The sequence below is a fragment of the Budorcas taxicolor genome, chromosome X (genome assembly GCF_023091745.1).
Source record: "Budorcas taxicolor isolate Tak-1 chromosome X, Takin1.1, whole genome shotgun sequence".
Lineage (NCBI taxonomy): Eukaryota > Metazoa > Chordata > Mammalia > Artiodactyla > Bovidae > Budorcas > Budorcas taxicolor.
Genome location: NC_068935.1, coordinates 107,821,535 through 107,837,861, shown reverse-complemented (window position 1 = coordinate 107,837,861; position 16,327 = coordinate 107,821,535). Strand labels below are relative to the sequence as shown.

The following is a 16,327-nucleotide window of genomic DNA, read 5'->3' as shown; positions in this document are numbered from 1 at the left end:
TTTGTTAGGGGACAGGGTTCTAGACAAATTCATGTCAAATTTAAGAGATGAACATTTAGGGTTTGATGATTGGAAGGGGTCACATATAAGTAAAATAGTAAGTCAAGAGTTAGACAGATGAACTACATTCAATGAGAAAGAGATTAGAGGATAAGTAGCAGATTTTAGAGGGAAATCATGAGTTTGAAGCACCTTTTGCATCCCTATGTAGAGGTGTCTAATATGTCTAATAAAGAGGCCATTGCTTATGCATATTGGTCTGAAGGCTAAGGATTAATTTTAGAGATGATAGAGATTATTTCTGTTACCCATATAAAGACCAAGAATGAGTGTAAGTGGGCTGAATATGTTGATGAGAAGTTGAAATGATAAACTTTGTAAGAAGTTAAATAAAAAAGGAAATAGAGACAGGTAAATTGGGGCTGATATGGAAAGAAATTACATATCACAGACTTAGATGTCCCTATGACATGTGACATCCTAGAATTCATGTCTCTGAAAATGGGCAAGAAAGCAGGGATGATAGAGGGTTGTGAGAAATAGAGGCACAGATGAGTATATGATTTCTGGGGCCATGAATTTGTGAGGAGTGATATCGGTTAGGGTATAGATGAAGTCTTGGGAGATAGAAAGGTCAAGCGAGCAATGAGTGAGGGTAGTAAATGTGTTATGGTAGCCTGGAATTTTTCATGACCCACGAATGTAGAGGTAAGTAAAAGGGAACCATGGGGGGTTGAGACTTATATGCATCATTCATCAGTGAAGCACATACTGATTTGTAATTACTTCTGAAGCACTGACTTATGCTTCTTATGATTTTAGTCAAGTATTTTGTTCATGTACTATATATTCTATAAATGAAATATAGAAATCATGAAGTATGAATTAAGCAGTTCCTTTAATAAGAGTGTCTAGATGGCATACTGAAACAATGGTATTTTATGGTTTGTCTATAAACAATGTCACTGATTCTGTCAAAAGAGTGAAATACATCCATAACTCTTTCTTTTTTTATTTTTTTATTTAGTTTTTATTCTTACTTGATTTTACTTGCCAATACTGTATTGGTTTTGCCATACATTGACATGAATCCACCATGGGTGTACATGAGTTCCCAAACATGAACCCCCCTCCCACCTCCCACCCCATATCATCTCTCTGGGTCATCCCTGTGCACCAGCCCCAAGCATCCTGTATCCTGCATCGGACATAGACTGGCAATTCGTTTCTTACATGATAGTATACATGTTTCAATGCCATTCTCCCAAATCATCCCACCCTCTCCCTCTCCCTCAGAGTCCAAAAGTCCACTCTACACATCTGTGTCTCTTTTGCTGTCTCGCATACAGGGTCATCATTACCATCTTTCTAAATTCCATAACTCTTTCTTAATTATAGTATACATTTAGATGTAAATCTTGAAGTTGACTGCTACCAATCTCATGTAGGTAGGGCTTTCAAGGAATGATATTTTCATGCTTCTGAGATTTTGATTAGACAATTATGTGTTCATATAATCTTCAGGCTTTGTTTTTTAGGAGTTATACACCTAAATTCTTATTTCACTATCTTAATTTTCTTGAAAGAGATTGTTCAGGCAGTTCTTGGTCCACGGTTAGCCACTGCTACTTTCAACTTTTGTGACCTCAAGCCTCAGTTTTCCTCACTTGGAAATTAGGGTATTAAGAAAATACTGAAGATTAAAAAAAAAGATAATGTATTCAGCAATGTGCTTGGACTGTATACTCAGCAATTTTTATCTGCTCTCATTAGAATTATTGTTGTTTCGGATGGTAGTATCTTTCTATGGAAAGAAACATGTTGTACTTAGTTTCTTACTTGTTTTAATTTTGAATATCCTGTTGAAATTAGGTCAGTACAAAAAGCTTACATGGAGTTTGAGGCAGTAATGTCAAGGCAAATGGGTAGAACTCTTCAATCAAATTCACAAGCTGTCAGTCCCATTTGTGGTGGAAGTTTTTAAGATTTGAAAATTCACTTCTCTTAATTTCAATTCTACATCACAAGAAATAGGATGACAACTGCCAGAATAAATCTTGTGACATTTATAGTATGTTATGATTATTTAAATCCTAAAATGTTATATAAATGTCAGGTAATATTGTACCTGAGAAGTATATGAGTATATTTTAGTGCGGTTTCTGCAGAATTTTATGTTTCTCCTAAATAGGTTGCTATTCGCTGTGCAAATGACATAGACCTTAGGATTGGTGGATCTGTTGAAGTTGCTGATGTTGAAATCCATCCGGTAAGTATGTTACCTATTTGTAGAATCAGTTTATGAGTGTAGTGATTTTTATTGATGTGTCCCTAGTCAGCCCATGTAGGTTAAAAAATTTTTATTATATAGTAATGTGATATAGAAATTAATATATGTAATATAAATGTAAGTAATGAAGCAGAGTATTGAGCAGATTAAATAAAGGTTTAAGAATTCACCACTGAATTTAAGTATCAGAACGGAACCAAAATCATTAAATTATCTGTAGACTTCATCCTGATCCTACCCCTCTTAAGAGATAACTACTTTCCTGAATTTTGTCATTATTATCTCTTTATTTTTTCTAATTGGGTTGCCACATATGTATGAATTCCTTAGCTGTTTATTTTTTAGTTTAGTTTGTTGATTTCTCAGCTTTATAACAAAGATATATTATCTTTGGTGCATTACTTTTAATTGAATGCTATGTTTTTAAACTTCATCTTGATTATGTGTAGCTGTATGTAATTCATTATCCCTGCTGCTTAATAATCCATTATGTAGACATACTGTAATTTGTAGACTCATTTCATTGTCCATTCAGTTAGTGTATCTGTTTTTTTTATTATTATTACAAATACTATAGCTATGAACTTCCCTCATAGCTCAGTCGATAAAGAATGTGTCTGCAATGCAGGAGACCCAGGTTCAATTCCTGCGTTGGGAAACCCCCCTGGAGAAGGAAATGTTAACCCACTCCAGTATTCTTGCCTGGAAAATTCCATGGGGCAAGGAGCCTGGCAGGCTATGAGCCACGGGGTCACAAGAGTTGGACAAAACTTAGTGACTAAATCACCACCACCACCATAGCTATGAACATTCATGTACATATCTTTAAGGTACTTATGTAAGAGTTTCTCTAGAGGTAGAGTTGCTGAGATTATATATATTTGACTTCACAAGATAATTTCCATGTTTTTTCTCAAGTTTCCATTGCTCCATGTTCCATTGCTCCATAATTTCTTTGTAAAACTTAATGCTTGCCAGTCTGTTGAGCATAAAATGGCACCTCACTGTGGTCTTGATTTGCATTTTTAAAAATTTATTTATTTAAAAATTTTTGGTTGCTCTGGGTCCTTGTTTCTTTGTGCAGGCTTTCTCTAGTTGCTGCAAATGAGGGGCCGCTCTAGTTACAGTGCTTGGGATTCTTGTTGCAGTGGCTTTTCTTGTGAAGCATGGGCTCTAGGGCATTCAGGCTTCAGTATTTAAAGCTCATGGACTCAACAGTTGTGACTCGGAGACTCAGTAGTTGTGACACATGGGCTTAGCTGCTCTGTGACATGTGGAATCTTCCCAGAGCAGGGATCAGATCAAACCCGTGCCTCCTGCATTGGCAGGTAGATTCTTATTCACTGTGCCACTAGAAAGTCCTGTATTTTCTGAACTATAATCAAATTAATTTTTTGAACTATTATTCTGTACCCTGATAAAATTTTGTTCTACAATTGGTAGAGTGCACATGCATACTATTTTTCTTTCAGGCCAGGCCTTCAGATCTGTTCTTATCTATCCAAAGAAACTTTCCCTGATCCTTTAAAAAACCCATATGTCCCTCCTTTGTGACATTTATGTTACAAACATCTTAAATTCTGGGAACATGTCCATTGTAGCCATAGTCATATTATTTTCAGCTTATTTGCCCTTTTGTTTTTCTCTCCCCCATGACTGGTACCATTCAGGTTCTGAACTGCTGGTTGTCTCAGATAGGGCCTTACCACCAGTCTGGACTTTAATAGCATCACCACAATTTTAGGCTTTGAGTTACAATTTTCTAACCTTTCTTTTATTCAGCGTTGAAGGCATGGTAAGTCCAGACAGACTGACAGATACTAAGCTAGCTTGGCTATGATAATTTTAGGTGATTTCTGGAGTATCCAGATTGCTTTTTTTCCATTGCTATGGTATCCTCCTTTGTACAACATTAGACAAATATGGAGAGTTTTAGTACTGTATTTCTTTGTGGCAGGCTTTGCATATTATATTGCAACTGAGTAATTCATAGGACTTTACATTAATGTATATTTGTCAATATTCCCTAATTATTTTGGATTTTTAAACATTGCTGCCTAGTTACCATTTTAAAACAGTATTCTAGTGTTTCCAGACATTGTTAGCAATATATCTAATAATTATGAGGAGAAGGAAATGGCAACCCACTCCAGTATTCTTGCCTGGAGGATCCCATAGATGGAAGAGCCTGGCAGGCTATAGTCCACGGGGTCGCAAAGAGTCAGACACGACTGAGCAACTGGAGAGAGAGAGAGAGAATGTGTGTCTTAATAACAATTAGGGAATTTTATCCAAATGAGCCTATGGGAAAGACCAGAGTGGGATAAGAGGAATGATTTGTTGCATATATGAGGCATCAAACTTTTACTACCTGTTTTTGATTTTACAAGTTTCACTTGTAGAACTGAGTTGATATTTTGTGTGCTAAGTTGTTTCAGTCATGTCTGACTCTTTGTGACCCTATGAACTGTAACCTGCCAGACTCCTCTGTCCATGGGATTTCCCAGGCAAAATCACTGGAGTGGGTTGCCGTGCCCTCCTCCAGAGGATCTTCCTGACCCAGGGATCAAAACTGTGTCTCTTACATCTCCCGCATTGGCAGACAGGTTCTTTACCACTAGCACCAACAACTGAAGCAAATAGTGGACAGTTGACTTTAATGCCATGTTTTTCTCGACATCAGGATACTGTTGTCTCTTTCTCTTTTAATGCTGTATATGATTCTTTTACTAAGGAACTATAGGGTATCTATAGTTACTCCACCAGAAGAGGAATCCTACAGAGTTTTTTGGTATAGGCACATCCCTGTCATGTAAGTTAAAGTTAAGATACATTCAGTTAACATTCCTTATATATTTAAGCTAGATGTCAGATAGATACAAGGCAAAAATAAATGGGACGTAAGATTCACTGGGAGACACAGATAAATATACAAATCAATGGATTTGTGATGTCATAATGTAAGTAAACATAAGGAACAGAAGTAGTCTTGAGTAGACTGTAATTAACTGGCTTATCCAGCTGGTGTTTGAAGGATGCATAGTATTTTATCAGGCAATTGCAAGTTAGAGAAGGGTCTTCCTGACAGAAGAGATATGTCGATAAAGACACAGAGGGTAGCAGTGTCAGCAGGTTGGAAATGACAGGTATACAGCTTGCTGAAATACAAAGTGGTAGGGGTGAGAGTAGAGCTAGGTGAGGCTGGAACATGAGGCGGGGGAAGGTCATGGTGAACTTTATGAGCCCTCCTAATGAACTTGACATTGTCCTGTAGATGGAAGAGAATCATCACATTTTAAGACAAGAAGTCATGTGGTCAGATTTTCAATTAGTTTACTTGTGACTTAGTTGTGGAACGGAGAATTGGAGAAAGTCAAAATCTAGAAATGAAATGAAAAGTGACCAGTTGCTAACTTTATACAATTGCAATAAAGATAAGAGGTGAAGGAGGCAGAATTAATGGGACTTGATAACTGATTACATGCAGGAGAGAGGAAGAAGAAAAATATAATGAATTTGTATAGAGTTCTCATTAAGTTGATAAATCATGTCAGATTCTATTGCGACCCCATAGACTCTTGCCTGGAGAATCCCAGGGATGGGGGAGCCTGGTGGTCTGCCGTCTACGGGGTCGCACAGAGTTGGACACAACTGAAGTGACTTAGCAGCAGACTGTAGTCTGCCAGGCTCCTCTGTCCTTGGAATTTCCCAGGCTAGAATACTGGAAAGGGTTGCCATTTCCTGCTCCAGGGGATCTTCCCAATCCAGGAATCAAACCTGTGTCTCCTGCATTGGGAGGTAGTTTCTTTACCACTGAGCCTCCTGGGAAGCCCAGTTTGTAGAGTGTGCCACCATTAATAATGTCCTTGAAAAACATGAGTGTAATTTTTTATTGAGGTATAATTGACATATAACATTGTGTTAGTTTCAGGTGTATAATTTTGATTCAATATTTGTATATATTGTGAAGTGTTCACCATGGTAAGTCTAGTTATCATCTGTCACCAAGCATAATCTTTCTTTTTTTTTCTAATGACAAGGGCTTTTAAGATCTCCTGTCTTACAGTATAATTTTTAGTTTACATTGTCTTTATTAACTGTTACTCTGCCTTCTATTTATTATTTCTTTTTTTGTTTGTTTTTTAGAATACATTTAACTTCACTGGCACCTATGTTGGTTCTACTCAGATTATGCCATTTTTACTAAAAAACAAAGGTATAACACGTGCCAGAGTAGAGTTTAATCTGGAAGATGCTGATAGTTTTTCACTGGATCTTAAAGGCAAATCAGGTACATATTTTATACCATGATGATATTATTATAAAAGTAAAATAAGTTTAAGTTGCTCAAAGAAATGTTGAGTACTGTGAAGGGCAGTTGTTCTTAATATTTTTAATGACTCAGTGCATGTTTTTCTTATATCCTATAGCAAATCTTGGTTCTATTTTTATAAATACACCTGTATTAATATCAGAAGACTGGTAATACATGGCAATTAACTATGCTTACTAATAGATATAATAGGCTAAGTATGCTATATATAAGTATATACTATAAATGAAAATAAAATTATTAATTGTTAGTTTTAATTGCTTAAGAATTTTAAGCTAAATATTTTAGAGAGCTCTCTCTGTTTAACTATATATTAGGTATCTTTATGTTAAATTGTTTGAAAAAATATACTTTTATAAGTATATTTCAATTGTTTACCTCAGGTGTTGTCAAACTAAGATCTATGGGCTAAATCTGGCCTGGCCCCTCTTTTTATAAATAAAGTTTTATTAGAACACAGGCATACTCATTTGTTTGTATATTGTTTATAGATACTTTTATAATGGCAGAGTTGAATAGTTGTGACAGAAACCATATGGCTTGCAAAACCGAAAATATTTACTGTCAAAACCCTTACAGAAAACTGTTTGTCAACCATTGCTTTAGTCATTTTTTATTCAGCACATATTTGTTGAATACCAATTATAGGTCAGATACTAGCTTATGAGTCTATAAAGACAATAAGACATCTTAGTTATTCTCCAAAAGTGAACAGTAAGTTTATCAGTCAAGGTCTTAGTAATAAATAAATGACTCACTTCAAGCATTTAACTGAAGATTATTTAATGAAGAAATTATGTATGGACCTAGGAGCCAGGTTTAAAGGAACTGACAAGAATAGAAGCTGCTTCTACCTCTACCTAAAGGAGCAAGATGAGGCAAGATATCAGAGCCCTATGAGTGGTGAAACTAAAAGAGAGGCCATCTGATAAAAGCTATAATTATTTTAAAAAAATAAAAAGAATCCTTGCCAGAATTGTAGGTGAGGCAGGGAAAATGTGAGGGCATAAACACCTCCTATCCTCTGATACCTTGCTAGCATCTCTCTGTGGTTGAACCAAATCAGAGGCAGAAGAGCAAGGAGCCTCAAGAAATCAGTCTGTAGAGGTTAGGACAGAGGAGAGCAGAGAAAGATGGCTATTGGATCTAAGTGACAAATGGATACCACCTATATAACACTAGGAGAAAGAGAAATGAAATATTGGGTTGTTACCATATAGTATGGTAGATGCTTCAAGACAAGTCAGTACATGGTGCTAAGTAACATATGTTAAGGGGAACTAGCTGAGAATCAGCACTAGGAAAAATTTCTTGGAGAAATTGATGCCTCATCTGGATTTTGAATACAGAGAAGGGGATAGAAAAGATGAGTGCCAAAGAACTGATGCTTTTGATTTGTGGTGTTGGAGAAGACTCTTGAGAGTCCCTTGGACTGCAAGGAGATCCAATCAGTCCATCCTAAAGGAGATCAGTTCTGGGTGTTCATTGGAAGGACTGATGCTGAAGCTGAAACTCCAATACTTTGGCCACCTGATGCGAAGAGCTGACTCACTGAAAAAGACCCTGATGGTGGGAGGGATTGAGGGCAGGAGAAAAAGAGGGCAACAGAGGATGAGATGGCTGGATGGCATCACCGACTCGATGGATATGAGTTTGGGGAAACTCCAGGAGTTGGTGATGGACAGGGAGGCCTGGCGTGCTGTGATTCATGGGGTCGCAAAGAGTCAGATACAACTGGGTGACTGAACTGAACTGAAAGGTGTAGAAATGAGTCAATATGGCAAGTAGTTAGCGATATCTAGAGTATAGGAGTACAGGACTAGAGGGGCACGTGAGACCCAGGTAACTAATGTTCTTTTCTGGACATTTATTCTAGGGGTTGTTGTTGTTTAGTCCCGAAGTTTTTTCCAACTTTTTTGTGACCCATGGACTATAGCTGGCCAGGCTCCTCTGTCCATGGGATTTCCCAGGCAAGAATACTGGAATGGGTTGCTCTTTACTTCTTCAGGGGATCTTCCTGACCCAGGGATCAAACCCACATATCCTGCATTGGCAGGCAGATTCTTTACCACTGATTCACCAGGGAATCCATTCTAGAGGTTAGGCAGTTTGGTTAAAGGATTGATACCTAGGCAATGGTGTGAGTTGGCTTGCCCTTCACTAATTTTCCTTTGACTTAAGTTGAAAATAGCCTGGGGAAAAATGTGGGTATGGAAAAGGCAAGACCAGAGACAGGGAGATCAGTTAGGTGTGGTGGCCATACAGGTGAGAAATGATGAGAGCCTGAGCTCAGACTTTGATGTTGGGAAGGAAAGGAAGAGATTTCCAAAGGTACTTAGAAATGCTCCAATGTGGTTATCAAGTGGGCATGTGTATTAGGGAAGAGGAAGAAATTTTGGAGCATTCCAAGTTTTTGACTGTAAGAGATGTCTGGATGAACAATTCATAGTTGATATAATGCAGGAGCATTAAAAAGCAAGAGACATTACTTTGCCAACAAAGGCAAGGTAATGTCCATATAGTCAAGGCTTGTCCATATAGTCAAGGCTATGGTTTTTCTATTAGTCATGCATGGATGTGAGAGTTGGACCATAAAGAAAGCTGAGCACCAAAGAATTGATGCTTTCAAACTATGGTGTTGGAGAAGACTCTTGAGAGTCCCTTGGACTGCAGGGAGATCAAACCAGCCAGTCCTAAAGGAAATCAGTCCTGAATATTCATGGGAAGGACTGATGCTGAAGCTGAAACAATGAGTCAGCTGTTCTCATCAGATGGGTAAAGTATTGGAGCTTCAGCTTCAGCATCAGTCCTTCCAATGAGTATTCAGGGTTGATTTCCTTTAAGATTGACTGGTTTGATCTCGTTGCACTCCAAGGGACTCTCAAGAGTCTTCTTCAGCATCACAGTTTGAAATCATCAATTCTTTGGCACTCAGCCTTCTTTATGGTTCAGCTCTCACATCTGTACATGACTACTGGAAAGACCATAGCCTTGACTATATGGACCTTTGTTGGCAAAGTGATGTCTTTGCTTTTTAATACACTGTCTAGGTTTGCCATAGCTTTCCTGCCAAGAAGCAATCATCTAATTTCATGGCTGCAATCACCATCTGCAGTGATTTTAGAGCCTAAGAAGAGGAAATCTGTCACTGCTTCTACGTTTTCCCCTTCTATTTGCTGTAAAGTGATGGAACCAAATGCTATGATCTTAGTTTTTTTTTTTTTTTTTAATATTGAGTTTTAAGTCATTGTTTTCACTCTCCTCTTTCACCCTTATCAAAAGAGTCTTTTATTCCTCTTTGTTTTCTGCCATTAAAGTGGTATCATCTGCGTATCTGAGGTTGTTGATTCTTCTCCCAGAAATCTTGATTCCAGCTTATAACTCATCCAGCCTGGCATTTTGCATGATGTGTTCTGCTTATATGTGATCTGTTAAATAAACAGAATGGCAATAAACAGGCTTGTACTCCTTTCTCAATTTTGAACCAGTCAATTGGTCCATATGTGGTTCTAACTGTTGAGATAGCTTAACGAAGCAGCCTTATGCAGCCCTACACAGATGATTCAGCAACTTTTTAATTGTTATGAATGTTTTGCTGAGGTTTCTCAAAGTTTCATCTCCACATTTAGCAGTAATACTATAGATACTTATCTGACATTTTTTAAAAGTGTCTTTTTTTTCTGGTCTTATAGGGAAATTCATAGACCCTGCATTTCCTGACATATTTTTCTTGGAGTTAGAGAAACAGACATCTATGGAGTGTGGCATAGCATTTTCTCCCAAAGAAGTAAGTTCAGCATTCTATTACTCATATTACTGGAGAGCAGTGGAGTTAAAATAATCTTAACTAAGAGGCTATCGAAGGTGGCTAAGCTCTTTTTGTAGTGGATCATTTTCTACTTATGAGCATGCTTGCGTATATCCTTTTATTCAGTAAAATGGTTGCTAGTGGGGTCTGACTTCATGCTTGCAGTGTATCTCAGGAAGTACAGAGGACATACACAAGGATTCTATATGGGTTTTTGGTCTCAATTATGCTTTCTGGAAAATTTAAGATATGACATGTTGTGAAGGAGAGCAAAGTTGAGGCTAACCCCCAAATCACTGATATTCGAGCAAGCATGTGCTTTGTGCTTATCTTTTTGAGTAGCGTGTGCTTGAGGCTGTTGGAACCATCACCTGAAATCACCAAAGACATACAGTGAAGATTTAAGAGGGGTTGCTATGACACTGGTTATTGGATAGCATTCCTTGATGTTTGGTGATTTAAAAACGTCAACAAAAATAATAGAGGAAGAAAATCAAAGCAAAAAAAAAAATACCTTTCCTAGAATGTGCCCATGAGGAAAGGATACCACTGGAAACATTTCAGGGACAATCTGTGATATGCTTTTTCTTTGAAGGCAATAGAAGTGCCAAAGAGAGAACTTCTTGCTACCATTATATGGAAAGGCATGTTGCTGTATCCTTCCAAACAAGAATCAAACTGCTTATATGGTAATTAGAGTACAAGACTCTTATGTCAAAACATTTTTTTATGTTCCAGCATAGCTGGCATGATGCCTTGTACCCAGTTGGTGTAGATAGAATAAGTGAAAAGAATTAATAACACAATAAGAAGATGTAGTGAATGCTAACAAAGTATATCTTTAATGACACAGTTCTAAGTAATGTTACTAAACTACGGAGTTTACTGAGATTAAAATCTTATTTTTAAGCAATAATAGCTGTTATTTAGCTTTCAGAAGGAAAAAGTTAAGAAAATTTAACAATACATTAAGATTTGAGAAAATGCTAAAGATTAATTTTGCCCTCTTAGTTGCAATACATTAATTGGGATATATGCTGTGGGTGCACATAGGGGTCACATGGAATTATACTGTCTACAGAGTTCACTATGATCTGTCCTATTTTTTTTATCAATATATTTTCTTATTAAAGGATAATTGCTTTATAGAATTTTGTTGTTTTCTGTCAAAGCTCAACATGTATCAGCCATAGGTATATATGTATATATGTGTATATATATATGTATATATATATATATCTCCCCTCCCTTTTGAACCTCCCTCCCATCTCCTGCCCCATCCCACACCACTAGATTGATACAGAGCCCCTGTTTGAGTTTCCTGAGCCATACAGCAAATTCCCATTGGCTATCTATTTTACATACGGTAATGTAAGTTTCCATGTTACTCTTTCCACACATTTTACCCCCTCCTCCCCTCGCCCCATGTCCATAAGTCTATTCTCTATGTCTGTTTCTCCATCACTGCCCTGTAAATAAATTCTTCAGTACCATTTTTCTAGATTCTGTATATATGCGTTAGAACACAATATTTATCTTTCTCCTTCTGACTCACTTCACTCTGTATAATAGGTTCTAGGTTCATTCACCTCATCAGAACTGACTCAAATGCATTCCTTTTTATGGCTGAGTAGTATTCCATTGTGCGTATGTACCACAGCTTCTTTCTCCATTCATTTGTCAATGGACATCTAGGTTGCTTCCATGTTCTAGCTATTGTAAATAGTGCTGCAGTGAGCAATGGGATACATGTGTCTCTTTCAATTTTGGTTTCCTCAGGGCATATTTCTAGGAGTGGGATTGCTGGGTCATATGGTGGTTTTATTTCTAGTTTTTTAAGGAATCTCCATACCATCTTCCATAGTGGCTGCATCAATTTACCTTCCCACCAACAGTGCAAGAGCATTCCCTTTTCTCCACATCCTCTCCAGTATTTACTGTTTGTAGACTTTTTGGTGATGACCATTCTGACTGGGGTGAGGTGATATCTCATTATAGTTTTGATTTATATTTCTCTCATAATGAGCAGTATTGAGCATCTTTTCATATGTTTGTTAGCCAGCTGTATGTCTTCTTTGGAGAAATGTCTGTTTAGGTCTTTTTCCCACTTTTTGATTGGATTGTTTATTTTTTGGCATTGAGTTGTATGAGCTGCTTGTATATTTTAGAAATTAATCCTTTATCAGTTGTTTCATTTGCTGTTATTTTCTCCCATTCTGGGGGTTGTCTTTTTACCTTGCTTATGGTTTCCTTTGCTGTGCAAAAGCTTTTAAGTTTAATCAGGCCCCACTTGTTTACTTTTGTTTTTATTTTGATTACTCTAGGAGGTGGGTCATAGAGGATCTTACTTTAATTTATGTCATTGAGAATTCTGCCTGTTTTCCTCTAAGAGTTTTATAGTTTCTGGTCTTACATTTAGGTCTTTAATCCATTTTGAGTTTATCTTTGTGTATGGTGTTAGGAAGTGTTCTAATTTCATTCTTTTACATGTAGCTGTCCAGTTTTCCCATCACCATTTATTGAAGAGGCTGTCTTTGCCTCATTGTATATTCTTGCCTCCTTTGTCAAAAATAAGGTATCCATAGGAGCATGGGTTTATTTCTGGCCTTTCTATCTTGTTCCATTGGTCTATATTTCTGTTTTTGTGCCAGTACCATACTGTCTTGATGACTTTAGCTTTGTAGTATAATCTGAAGTCAGGAAGGTTGATTCCGCCAGCTCCATTCTTCTTTCTCAAGACTGCTTTGCTATTTGGGATCTTTTGTGTTTCCATATGAATTGTGAAACATTTTGTTCTAGTTCTGTGAAAAATGCCATTGGTAATTTGATAGGGGTCACACTGAATCTGTAGATTGCATTTGGTAGTATAGTCATTTTCACAATATTGATTCTTCCTACCCAGGAACATGGAATATCTCTCCATCTGTATATGTCATCTTTGATTTCTTTCATCAGTGTCTTATAATTTTCTATGTACAGTTCTTTTGTCTCCTTCAGTTCAGTTCAGTTCAGTCGCTCACTCGTGTCCGACTCTTTGCGACCCCATGAATTGTAGCACTCCAGGCCTCCCTGTCCATCACCAACTCCCAGAGTTCACTCAGACTCACGTCCATCGAGTCAGTGATGCCATCCAGCCATCTCATCCTCGGTCGTCCCCTTCTCCTCCTGCCCCCAATCCCTCCCAGCATCAGAGTCTTTTCCAATGAGTCAACTCTTCGCATGTGGTAACCAAAGTACTGGAGTTTCAGCTTTAGCATCATTCCTTGCAAAGAAATCCCAGGGCTGATCTGCTGCAGAATGGAGGGGTTGGATCTCCTTGCAGTCCAAGGGACTCTCAAGAGTCTTCTCCAACACCACAGTTCAAAAGCATCAATTCTTCGGCGCTCAGCCTTCTTCACAGTCCAACTCTCGCATCCATACATGACCACAGGAAAAACCATAGCCTTGACTAGACGGACCTTAGTCGGCAAAGTAATGTCTCTGCTTTTGTATATGCTATCTAGGTTGGTCATAACTTTTCTTCAAAGGAGTAAGCGTCTTTTAATTTTATGGCTGCAGTCACCATCTGCAGTGATTTTGGAGCCCCCCAAAAATAAACTCTGACACTGTTTCCACTGTTTCCCCATCTATTTCCCATGAAGTGATGGGACCGGATGCCATGATCTTCATTTTCTGAATGTTGAGCTTTAAGCCAACTTTTTCACTCTCCTCTCACTTTCATCAAGAGGCTTTTTAGTTCCTCTTCACTTTCTGCCATAAGGGTGGTGTCATCTGCATATCTGAGGTTATTGATATTTCTCCCAGCAATCTTGATTCCAGCTTGTGCTTCTTCCAGACCAGCGTTTCTCATGATGTACTTTGCATAGAAGTTCAATAAGCAGGGTGACAATATACAGCCTTGACGCACTCCTTTTCCTATTTGGAACCAGTCTGTTGTTCCATGTCGAGTTCTAACTGTTGCTTCCTGATCTACATATAGATTTCTCAAGAGGCAAGTCTGGTGGTCTGGTATTCCCATCTCTCTCAGAATTTTCCATAGTTTATTGTGATCCACACAGTCAAAGGCTTTGGCATAGTCAATAAAGCAGAAATAGATGTTTTTCTGGAACTCTCTTGCTTTTTCCATGATCCGGCGGATGTTGGCAGTTTGATCCCTGGTTCCTCTGCCTTTTTTGAAACCCCGCTTGAACATCAGGAATTTCACGGTTCACATATTGCTGAAGCCTGGCTTAGAGAATTTTGAGCATTACTTTACTAGCGTGTGAGATGAGTGCAATTGTGCAGTAGTTTGAGCATTCTTTGGCATTGCCTTTCTTTGGGATTGGAATGAATACTGACCTTTTCCAGTTCTGTGGCCACTGCTGAGTTTTCCCAATTTGCTGGCATATTGAGTGCAGCACTTTCACAGCATCATCTTTCAGGATTTGAAATAGCTCAACTGGAATTCCATCACTTCGACTAGCTTTGTTCATAGTGATGCTTTCTAAGGCCCACTTGACTTCACATTCCAGGATGTCTGGCTCTAGATGAGTGATCACACCATTGTGATTATCCGGGTCGTGAAGATCTTTTTTGTACAGTTCTTCCGTGTATTCTTGCTACCTCTTCTTAATATCTCCTGCTCCTGTTAGGTCCATACCATTTCTGTCCTTTATTGAGCCCATCTTTGCATGAAATGTTCCCTTGGTATCTCTAATTTTCTTGAAGAGATCTCTAGTGTTTCCCATTTTGTTGTTTTCCTCTATTTCTTTGCATTGATAGCTGAAGAAGGCTTTCTTATCTCTTCTTGCTGTTCTTTGGAACTCTGCATTCAGATGCTTATATCTTTCCTTTTCTCCTTTGCTTTTCACTTCTCTTCCTTTCACAGCTATTTGTAAGGCCTCCCCAGACAGCCATTTTGCTTTTCTGCATTTCTTTTCCACGGGGATGGTCTTGATCCCTGTCTCCTGTACAGGGTCACAAACCTCATTCCGTAGTTCTTCAGGCACTCTATCTATCAGATCTAGGCCCTTAAATCTATTTCTCACTTCCACTGTATAATCATAAGGGATTTGATTTAGGTCATACCTGAATGGTCTAGCAGTTTTCCCTACTTTCTTCAATTTCAGTCTGAATTTGGCAATAAGGAGTTCATGATCTGAGCCACAGTCAGCTCCTGGTCTTGCTTTTGTTGACTGTATAGAGCTTCTCCATCTTTGGCTGCAAAGAATATAATCAATCTGATTTCGGTGTTGACCATCTGGTGATGTCCATGTGTAGAGTCTTCTCTTGTGTGGTTGGAAGAGGGTGTTTGCTATGACCAGTGCATTATCTTGGCAAAACTCTATTAGTCTTTGCTCTGCTTCATTCTGTATTCCAAGGCCAAATTTGCCTGTTACTCCAGGTGTTTCTTGACTCCCTACTTTTGCATTCCAGTCCCCTACAATGAAAAGGACAATTTTTTTGGGTGTTAGTTCTACAAGGTCTTATAGGTCTTCATAGAACCGTTCAACTTCAGCTTCTTCAGTGTTACTGGTTGGGGCATAGACTTGGATTACGGTGATATCGAATGGTTTGCCTTGGAACGAACAGAGATCATTCTGTCGATTTTGAGACTGCATCCAAGTACTGCGTTTCGGATTCTTTTACTGGACATGATGGCTATTCCATTTCTTCTGAGGGATTCCTGCCCACAGTAGTAGATATAATGGTCATCTGAGTTAAATTCACCCATTCCAGTCCATTTTAGTTCACTGATTCCTAGAATGTCGATGTTCACTCTTGCCATCTCTTGTTTGACCACTTCCAATTTGCCTTGATTCATGGACCTGACATTCCAGGTTCCTATGCAATATTACTCTTTATAGCGTCGAACTTTCTTTCTATCACCAGTCACATCCATTTGTCTCCTTAGGTA

General features: G+C 38.2%; 1 protein-coding gene across 1 annotated transcript in view; it reads left to right on the top strand.

Annotated features, from left to right (window-relative positions):
* The window catches only part of CFAP47 (cilia and flagella associated protein 47), a 502,957-nt gene that overhangs the window by 60,667 nt on the left and 425,963 nt on the right, over positions 1–16,327 (top strand). The window contains exons 19-21 of the mRNA XM_052662737.1: positions 2,192–2,269; positions 6,437–6,581; positions 10,316–10,410. Of these exons, the coding sequence (XP_052518697.1) occupies positions 2,192–2,269; positions 6,437–6,581; positions 10,316–10,410 (318 nt within the window). The remainder of the gene's footprint in view (positions 1–2,191; positions 2,270–6,436; positions 6,582–10,315; positions 10,411–16,327) is intronic.